Source organism: Panthera onca, chromosome D1 (genome assembly GCF_046562875.1).
Source record: "Panthera onca isolate mPanOnc1 chromosome D1, mPanOnc1 haplotype 2, whole genome shotgun sequence".
Lineage (NCBI taxonomy): Eukaryota > Metazoa > Chordata > Mammalia > Carnivora > Felidae > Panthera > Panthera onca.
Genome location: NC_138348.1, coordinates 54,958,921 through 54,969,977, shown reverse-complemented (window position 1 = coordinate 54,969,977; position 11,057 = coordinate 54,958,921). Strand labels below are relative to the sequence as shown.

The 11,057-nt window shown below is 40.4% G+C and overlaps 1 protein-coding gene across 1 annotated transcript; it reads left to right on the top strand.

The window, feature by feature from the left end:
• The first annotated feature begins 9,731 nt into the window (after window positions 1-9,731).
• LOC144613052 (olfactory receptor 52K1-like) lies at window positions 9,732-10,682 on the top strand. The gene has a single exon (XM_078433948.2). The coding sequence runs from the start codon at window positions 9,732-9,734 to the stop codon at window positions 10,680-10,682; it is 951 nt and encodes a 316-aa protein (XP_078290074.2).
• Window positions 10,683-11,057: the final 375 nt, after the last annotated feature.

Below are 11,057 nucleotides of genomic sequence, written 5' to 3'. Positions count from 1 at the left end.
CTGTGCTGAAAGCTTAGAGCCTGGACCCTGCTTTGGATTCTGTATCTCCTCTTTCTCTGCCCCTTCCCCACTTGCACTCCGTCTCTTAAAAATAAACAAACATTAAAAAAACAAAAACAAATGGCCAATTAGCTCAAGAAAAGATGCTCAACATCAACTAATCATTAGGAAAAAGCAAACAAAAACACCAAGAGCTACGATTTCATATCCATTAGGATGGCTATTATAAAAAAAAAACACAATACTAAGTGTTAATGAGGTGTTTAAATAGGAAGTTTGTACCTTTTTGTTGGGAATGCAAAATGGTACAGCTGGTGTGGAAAATGGCATGGCAATTTCTCAAAAAGTTAAACATAAAATTATGATCGTTCCCTAATTCAACCTGGGTATATCCTTCCCTGACTGCTCCCAGTATCATCTTGTGAACCTCAAGTCAGGTTCACCAACTCTACATAGTCCATCTCCTCAGCCTAACTCAGACTTCAATATGAGCCCTGTTGTAGAAGGCTCACCTCAACCCAATGTGTTCTGGAGACTCTAGGTGGAGGGGCGAGTGCTTGTTCCTGAAGGATCAGGCTTAGGACATCTAATACAAAAATCTGGATGTTTCTGTGGGATGAGAGGGGAAGCCAGAAGTATACAGTGTCAGTAGGAACTGTTGGGATGTTTCATGGAGAATTCAGGTTAAGTGACAGAGGAGTCCCTGTGAAAATCAACTTCCCCTCTCAGGACTATGGCAAAAAGCAGATGCTGAGACCAGTCATAGGAGGAAAATATCCCTTTTGGTATTGTTATTAATGGTTGATAGTTATTGAGTAATAACATGGATCATTACAGCTCAGTGATCTCATTGGATCCTTCCCAAATGGTGAGAGATGGGCAGGGTTAGGATTATTGTCCCCATAGAATAGTAAGGAAACAATCCAAGAAACAGAGAGGTTAAGTGCCTCATCAAAGTCACAAACTGGGATTTAAACCTAATCTCCCATTCATAACCTCAACTCACAGCTCTGTCCACAAAATGAAACAAAACATCAAGACTCCAAACCAAATAAACAGATAACATTGACCTAGTTATAACTGAACCCCACCTTTCTAAATCACAATCCAAAGCACACAGCAGGCATCTATTTGCATATTCTGAGGAGGCTTTATTTCTCAGCAGGCACTGCAGGGAAGGAAGGCACTGCAGGGAAGAGAGGGTGGAGAGAGGCACAATAATTGTCAAAACCAGACTACACTCTGCCTCAAGGGAGGCACTGAATGCCAGAGAATGGTGAGGGAGTAGGATCTGTAGGAAGCCAGGGGCAGGAATCCCAGAAGACTGGGAACTGGGACAGAGGTCTCTAAAGTCACCTCCAGAGAAGACACCAGGCCCATCATAGGTCGTTTTCAGGATGTTCCTCGGGGATCAGACCTGCTCTTTCTTTTTCTTTTGGGACCAGAGCAGCTTATTATGAGAATATAGCCAGACCTCTCCTTTCCAACGGTCTTTTCCAGCCTTCTCTCACAAGGAAAACTGCATCAGTTTTTTTTAAAATATGAAATTTATTGTCAAATTGGCATCAGCTTTTCCTGAAGCCTACAGAAAATGAATTGAGCCTCATGCTGAGGGGTGAGAGCACATAGGGCTCATGGCAGTAGGACAGACCAAGCATATAAGGGAGGTGGCACAAGTGGGATGAGGGGCAAGCAGACCAGGGAGGCAAGCTTCTGCTGAGTCAGCTGGCTACTAGAGGGCTGGAACAGGGTACCTGGGGGTCATAGGTCAAGGAAAGAGGCCATGTGAGCTGGGCTAGCAGAGAAAACTAGAATAACCAGGATAATAGCAGAAATCAGACTGAAAATAGTAATGACTAGAGGGAATACCCAAAGGCTGAGTAGAGAACCTCTAGAAGGAGTTGTTTAATGCTTGAAGGGAATAGGCTAGGGGTGTGTGTGTGTGTGTGTGTGTGTGTGTGTGTGTAGGTGGGGAGCCATGGAGTTCATAGGGCAGAGCTCATTTCTCAATGCCTCTCATGCTCAAACAGTTCATCCTTATCTCAGGAATTATCTGACCTCCTGATTCTTGTCTTCTAGCTTTCTCATCCAATGTTTGTCTATCTAACAGAGGACCTGCTTTCTATTCTCATCAAGACTTTATCTTCTATAAGCTTCAGATCCTCTTTTGTCAGCATTAGAAGAAATCTTTTTCTGCCTCCCAGGCCTGTGCTCCTATATTGTGTATTACTGACCACCTCAAGAAAGCCTTAACTAACCAACCCAGACCAGGTTAGTTAATCTCTCATTAGTGCTACCTTCTTTCCTCCTACTTCATATTCTGGCCTCAACACAGTCCTGGCTGCTGTAATAGTCCTGGGACAAAAGGAAAAATCTGAAATAAGGATATTGAAGGGACAGGCCAGTTATACTTATTAAAGGTTTTAGCAATGGGGTGCCTGGGTGGTTCAATCAGTTAGGCATCTGACTCTTGGTTTCTTCTCAGGTCATGATCTCGAGGTTTGTGAGATTGAGCTCTGCATTGGGCTCTGTGCTGACAGTGTGGAGCCTGCCTGGGATTCTCTTTCCCCCTCTCCCCGTCTCATGCACACTTTTTCTCAAAATGAATAAACATTTAAAAAAAAAAAAAAAAAGAAAGGTTTTAGCAACAACTAGCTATATCTTTGCAGCATGGTCCTGTAAATGGAATCTTGGCACAGGAGTCAGAAGTTATGAAATTTAGTCCTAGCTCTGCTACTGACTTCCTCCGTGATCACCTGGGGACTCAGATTCTCAATTCTATCACTTGAAAGTCCTCTCAGGTTAAAGGTGTAGTCTACCAAATAGTTTATAGCACTGACTGAATACTCTAGGTATGGAGCCACACACACTTTTGGGGGAGACAAAGAAATAAGTGAAACAGGCTTGCTTTTGTTATTTGCTGATGTCTTGACTATGAACACAGGAAGCATAGGACAATGACATGTACAGACTGGACCAAACACTCATGCCAAGCAGGTTAAGGGTGCTGGGGCAGGAGGAGACTGGATAAGCAGAGTAGGATTGTGAACAGAATTAGAGGTATATTTCAGTTAAACCTGGAAAGAGGGAAGGTTGACGGACTGATTATTAGGCATTTTAAACAGAATAGGCTATCTGTGAGGTTGAGGTGTGTGGGAAAATCAACTGGAAGACCAGAGACAGGTGGCAAGAACACACAGGAAGAGAGACAGGGGCGCTCAGGGAAGGGAGAAACCTATTTGAAATTGGAGAAGTACATTAACTTAGGGCACAGGTGACAACATGCATAGGAGGATATTCTTTCAACTATTCAAGAAATATTTAGCAAGTCCCTCTATAGGTTCCATAAAGACAGTGGCAGTAAATCTAAAAAAGCACAGCCCTGTTTTGTCATGGGGCTTCCACACTGCCCATTCCAATGCTATCTTAGAGAAAATGCAGATACACATTAGATTTGGAGAAGTTTCTAATAAGAGGACTTTTTGATGATCTAGTTAACCAAAATTGATGGAAGATTTTATAGAATTTCCATCTGTAGACGTGCTTAAAATCAGGGGCTACTTAGTAAGCTTCAATTTGGATTAGATGGTAGTATATTATCCACCAAAGGAGTGGAGAAAGTTTCTTTAGGGAGTCATTCATATACTTATTTAAAAAACACTTATTGGGGCGCCTGGGTGGCTCAGTAGGTTAAGCGTCTGACTTCGGCTCAGGTCACGATCTCGCGGTATGTGAGTTCGAGCCCCGTGTCGGGCTCTGTGCTGACTGCTCAGAGCCTGGAGCCTGTTTCAGATTCTGTGTCTCCCTCTTTGACCCTCCCCCGTTCATGCTGTCTCTCTCTGTCTCAAAAATAAATAAACGTTAAAAAATTTTTTAAAAAGCACTTATTTAGGGGTATCTGGGTGGCTCAGATTGAGGGGCATCTGGGTGGCCCAGTTGATTAAGAACCTGACTCTTGGTTTTGGCTCATGTCATGGTCTCATGGTTCAGGGGATTTAGACCTGCATCAGACTCCACACTGAAAGTGTAGAGTCTGCTTGGGATTCTCTCTCCCCCTCTCTCCCTGCCTCCCCTGCTGTGTGTGCATGTGCTCTCTCTCAAAATAAGCAAACTTTTTAAAAGCAAAGCACTTATTGAGCATCAATATTCAGTAGAGTGTGAATATAGAAATAAGTCAGAGCTCTTGTATTAAAAGTACTCAGTCTGGTGAGTGGATAGTGCATGTGTACTGGCAACACAGATTGTGCTCTCCTTGTGTTATTTAATTCAGTGCATTAATGAGCCCTCATTGAAAACACTGAGAAAATCTGCCTGGAGGAATCTGAGAAGACTTCACCAAGAAGGTGGCAGGATCTTGGCCAGGTATAAAAATGGGCAGAGGAAACATTCCAGATACATTGTATGAGCCACAAGCATAACTTTCAGGAAGTGACAGATAATCCACTATAGCTGAATCTCGGATGAATGTTTAGGGGAATGGTAAGAAGAGAGGCTAATAATTTAGGCAGGAACAAGTTTGTAAGTGTATTAAGTAGGTTGTAAGTCTTTTTTTGTTTTTTGTTTTTTTGTTTTTGTAGCAATGAGGTCTCATAAGTGGTTTTCAGTAGGGATAGAACATGTGGTCTGTTGCGTTGTAGTGGTAGATTGAGTAGGGGTGGAAAACTAAAGAGGAGGTTTTTTATTCAAATATAATTAACAGTGTTATATTAGTTTCAGGTTTTACAATATAATGTTTCAACAATTCTGTGTATTACTCAGTGCTCATCGTGATAAGTGTATTCTTTAATCCCCACCACCTATTTCTCCCATCCTCCCACCCACCTCCCTTCTGGCAACCACCAGTTTGTTCCCTGCATTTAAGAGTCTTTTTTTTTCTTCATTTTATTTCTTAAATTCCACATAGGAGTGAAATCATATGGCATTTGTTTTTCTCTAACTTATTTCACTTAGCATTATACTTTCTAGGTCCATCCATGTCGTTGCAAATAGCAAGATCTAATTCTTTAAGGTTGAAAAACATTCCATATTGTGTGTGTATATACATACCACATCTTATCCATTCATCTATGGATGGACACTTGGTTTGTGTCCATGTTGTGGTTATTATAAACAATACTATAATAAGATAGGGGTGAATATTTTTTAATGTTTATTTTTGAGGGAGAGAGAGAGAGAACGAACTTGAGTAGGGGAGGGGCAGAGAGAGAAGGAGACACAGAATCCAAAACAGGCTCCAGGCTCTGACCTGTCAGCACAGAGCCCAACGTGGGGCTCAAGCCCAGGAACTGTGAGATCATGGTCTGAGCTGAAGTCAGACACTTAACTGACTGAGCCACCCAGGTGCCCTGGGGTGTCTATCTTTTTGAACTAGTATCATCATTTTCTTTGGGTGAATACCCAGTAGTGGAATTACTGGGTCATATGGTAATTCTATTTTTAATTTTTTGAGGAACTTCCATACAGTTTTTGACAGTGGCTGTACCAATTTGCGTTCCCAGCAATAGTGCACAAGGGTTTATCTCCACATCTTTGCCAACACTTGTTCTTTTTTTATTTTAGCTACTCTGACAGGTATAAAGTAAGATCTCATTGTGGTTTTTATTTGCATTTTTCCAGTGATAAGTGATGTTGAGCATTTTTTCATGTGTCTGTTGGCCATCTGTATGTCCTCTTAGGAAAAATGTTTATTCAGGTCCTCTGTCCATTTTTTAATCCAATTTTTTTTTGGTGTTGAATAAGTTCTTTATAGATATTAATCCCTTATTGGATATGTCACTTGCAAATATATTCTCCCATTCAGTAGGCTGCCCTTTTGTTTGGTTGATAGTTTCCTTTATTGTACAAAAGCCTTTTATTTTGGTATAGTCCCAATAGCTTAATTTTGCTCTTGTATTCCTTGCCAGAGGAGACAAGGTGTCACAAGATGTTTCTATGGCTGATGTCAAACAAATTATTGCTTGTGTTTTCTTCTAGGAATTTTATGTTTTCAGGTCTCATATTTAGGTTTTAAATCCTTTTTGAATTTATTTTTATATATGGTGAAACAAGTAGTCTAGTTTTCCCAATACTGTTTGTTGAAGAGACTTTTACCCCATTGCATATTCTTGCCTCCTTTGTCATAAATTAATTGACCAAAAATTGTGGGTTTATATTTGGAGTCTCTATTCTGTTCCATTGATCTATGTGTCTATTTTTGTGCCAGTACCATAATGTTCTGATTACTACAGGTTTGTAGTGTATCTTGAAATCTAGGATAGTGATACCCCCACAGCCTTGTTCTTTTTCAAGATTCCTTTGGCTACTTGGGGTCATTTGTGGTTCCACACACATTTTAGGATTGTTTATTCTAGTTCTGTGTAAAATGATGTGGGTATTTGATAGAGATTTCATTGAATCTGTAGATTGCTTTGGATAGTATGGACATTTTAACAATGTTAGTTCTTCCATCCATGAGCATGGTATATCTTCCTTTCTGTGTCATCTTCAATTTATTTAAATGGGAGGTCTTTGTAATGACACAGGCAAGAGATGGAATTTGGGAAGACAAGAAGTATGGAAAGGAGAAAAGCAGCATGGGAGACAATTTAGGGGCCGGATCAAGGGGTATCATTGACTGAGAAAGAACACCAGAAGCTTTGGCATCTGGTAGAAGGCTTTATGACTTGAGCATAATGAAGGTGGAAGGGGATAAAGCTGAATAGTGAGTAGAGACCAGGCTATGCAGGGACTGGTAAGCCAGAGTTAAGCATGTGGATTTCATTCTCAGTGCAATGGTAATTCCATGAAGGTCTTGAGGCAAGGCCTGGAATAGTATAATTTGCATTTTTAAATAGATTCTTTGGCTACAGTATAGAAAGTGGAGCCTAGAGGGCCCAAGATTCAGACCACAGAGACCAGTTAGGAGCCTTTTGTGGTCTAGATGAAAGATGGTGAATTAAATAAGAATGTTGTCAGGGAAAAGGAAAAGAGTAGGGAGTAAAATACATTTTGCAGATTGATAGGATTTGCTAATGAACTGGATACTATGGAAGAGGGAAGGGATTAAATCAAGGATTATCCCTGGGTTTCTGACCTTGCTACAGGATGGATGGCCAGAATATGTGCTAAGATGGCAAGGCATGGGAAGGAAATTGTTTGTAGGGAGATAAGATTTTAATTTTGGCTGTATAGTTTAAGATTGTCATGGAACATCTAAATTGGAGAGGTCCAATAGGCAGTAGAATATACTCATCTGAAACTCAGAGAGAAGCTATACAATTGGCAATTCCCCGAACATAGATAGTAACAACAACAACAACAACAAAACTCACAAAAGACAAAAAACCAAAAGAAAAAAGTGAGAGGAAAAAGGGAGGACCTAGAAATGTAGCAGGACAATAAAAGGGAAAATAAAAACAGAGAGAAAAGGAAAGAGTGAGGGGAAAGAAGCAATAGCTAGGTCAGTATAAGGGAAGGAGTGGAGATGGAAGTTAGCTTGGAAAGGATTGGAAATTAAATGAGGTTGTAAATGGTGTAGAGATCAAATACAGTCAAGTTTTTATTCAAGTTGTGCTGTGAAGGGGAATCGAGTTAAGGGGTTGTTAGATGGAAGAGATAAAGCTGAAGAATACAGGATGGTGTTGATGTTAATCAAGATCAACACTGTAGAAAGGGGGGCAGATTTGTGTGTAGGATAGCAATGACAAATAGCATGTGCAAAATGCTTCACAGTTTACAAGGTTTATTCTTATATGATTTCATCTTTCCTCACAATAACATGGTGAGATGATCATGGGAGGTATGGTTATTGTCTCCAGTTACAGGTCAAGAAGCTAAAACTTAAAAAATATCAGATTAATGTTAGTTTCTGCTAGTAGGTAGACTGATGGCACAATCATTACTTGAGACTAAGTCTTTAGATTCTAAAACTTTTCCCTGTACCATGGTGATGAGTTAGAGTTTTATTTCTTTAACTTGAACACTCCAGATTTCAACTGTCTGTGGAACAACCAGGTAGAGGCAGAAGAATATAGTGATTTGAGTCATTGGATTTGAAGGCAGGAAACGAGTTCTCAAAGTTTAATATTTGACATTTTTCAAACATATGATTGTCAGTAAGTAACTTAACCTTAACTTTCTCAATTAAAAAGAATGCCCATATTTACTGAGCACATCTTTAAATTCTAGATTTAGGCTAATGGTTTTTATTTTTATTTTTAAATTAAAATTATTTTTAAGTTTTGAGACATAACTGACATAGAATTGTATTAGTCTGAGGTGTTCAACATAATGATTTGATATATGTTTATATTGCAAAATGTTACCAAAGTCTAGTTAGCATCCATCACTTCACATAGTTATGACAATCTTTTGGTGATGAGAACTTTTAAGATCTACTTCTTTGCCACTTTCAAATGTATGATATAGTGTTGTTAACTGTAGTCATTATGCTATACATAACATCCCCAGAACTTATAATTGGAAGTTTGTACCTTTTGACTACTTTCACCTATTTCTCCCATCCCTAGCAGCTACAAGTCCGTTTTGTTTCATTTTAAGAAATTTAATTCCAATGTAGTTAACACAGTTATAGTAATTTCAGGTGCACAATATAGTGATTGAACAATTCCATATTTATTTTAAAGCACCTTGAGAGCAGAGACCATATATTACTCAGTGCTCATCAAAATACTCCCAATCCCCTTCACCTATTTTACCCATCCCCCACCTACCTCCACCCTCCACTAACCCAATGTTCTCCATAGTTAAGAGCATTTCTTTGGTTTGTCTCTTCCCCCCACCCCCCTTTGTTAATTTGTTTTTTCTTCTTAAATTACACATAATGAAATCATATGCTGTTTGTCTTTCTTTTGACTGGCTTATTTCACTTAATGGTATACTCTCTAGATAGATCCATGTTGTTGCAAATAGCAAGATTTCATTCTTTTTTATGGCTGATAATATTCTTATGTGTATCACTTTTCTTTATCCATTCATTCATTGTGCTAATAGTTTTACAATATCTCAATTCTAAGGAGAAACTTTTAAGATATAAACTGATAAAGAGGGAAGCACAGATAAAATTGTGGGACACAAATCTTTACGCTTTTTCAAAGACAACGATAAAAGGGACAAAAATGAGATAGAAAGATAAAGGACACCAGAATGAAAAAGAATGGTATGAAGTTTAGAGGTCAATCTTGCAAAAAGATGGGGGTGGAGGATCTCTTCCTTTGAATGTCATGGATGCTAGAAAGCAAAGTGGGTGAAGGTAGAAGCATGTAGAATGGAAGTTAAAGTTAGGTGAAGGAAAACAATAATAGATCTTCTCATGTTCTCAAATTGGCTAGAAGTAGGGCTTTAGTTGGTGAAGTTTCTGAGTGTCAAAGGCCTATTGAGCCCCTATTAGAGAAAAATTTATAGAACTTGGAGGAAAGTAAATTATCAGAAGGGGCTAGGTTTAATTATTTTTCATACAGACAAGCTAGACCTTTACAAAGTAGTCCTTAGTCACACAAAGATAACAAAGTTCTTCCACTCAACTCCTCAATGAGGGTTGCCTTGTGATACTAGTTAAATGGTATTTGTAGATTAGGATTATTTTCTAATTTAAGGTCTAGAATGATATCAAGGGCTAATCCTTCCATGTGAATGATCAGAGCTTAAACTTCAGTGCTAGAACTCTGCTGACACAGGATACTCTCTGGACAGGTCCTGTGGAAGTAGACAATAGGAACAGAAGAGGATTTCCAATGGTCACATCAGCCTCCAACATCACCTCAACCCATCCGTCAGTCTTTGTGTTGATGGGGATTCCAGGCCTGCAGCACCTACATAATTGGATCTCCATTCCCTTCTGCTCAGCTTATACTTTAGCCTTGCTAGGCAACTGCACCCTCCTCTTCATCATCCAGACTGATGCAGCCCTCCACGAGCCCATGTACCTCTTTCTGGCCATGCTGGCAGTCATTGATCTGGTTCTCTCTTCTACAACACTTCCCAAAATGCTAGCTATTTTTTGGTTCAGAGATCGGGAGATCAACTTCTATGCCTGTCTGGTCCAGATGTTCTTTCTCCACTCCTTCTCTATCATGGAGTCAGCAGTGCTTCTGGCCATGGCCTTTGACCGCTATATGGCTATCTGCAAGCCACTGCACTACACCACAGTCCTGACTGGGTCCCTTATCACTAGGATTGGCATGGCTGCTGTGACTCAGGCTGTGACGCTAATGACTCCACTCCCCTTTCTGCTCAGACGTTTCCACTACTGCCGAGGCCCCCTAATTGCCCACTGCTACTGTGAGCACATGGCTGTGGTAAGGCTTGCCTGTGGAGACACTCGCTTCAACAATATCTATGGCATTGCTGTGGCCATGTTTATAGTGGTGTTGGACCTGCTCTTTGTTATCCTGTCTTATATCTTCATCCTTCGAGCAGTTCTACAGCTTGCCTCTCAGGAGGCCCGTTACAAGGCCTTTGGGACATGTGTGTCTCACATAGGTGCTATCTTAGCTTTCTACACACCTGTGGTCATCTCCTCAGTCATGCACCGTGTGGCTCGCCAGGCTGCCCCTCATGTCCACATACTCTTTGCTAATTTCTATCTGCTCTTCCCACCCATGATTAATCCCATCATCTATGGTGTCAAGACCAAGCAGATTCGCAAGCGAGCCTTAGGACTATTCTCAAGAAAGGATGTATAAATGGAGAGTTAGGGACAGGTGGAAAAAGAGTGGGACAGACTGAATGCTGAACTGGGGGTGGGGGTATGATAGGAAGTGGAGGGATGCCAGTTTAGTTCTTTCCTGGTGTAATGAAAAAACTTAATGATGTCCTGAAACTCAGTCACCAGTCTGATCAGGACTCATGGGGCTGTATTCTTTGGTTGCCTTTGAATTCAAAGGCTGACTGCTGACTTTGCTGCCTTCTCAAAGAGCCCACTCTATTAGGAGGCTTGACAAAGGCTTGACCCACTCTCCTCTTGGTAACATCATCTAAAGACACAAAGATGCTTTCAAGTTCATTCAATAAGACTGAGAATCTGAGTTTCTATTCAGAGCCACTGGGATCATGAGCTG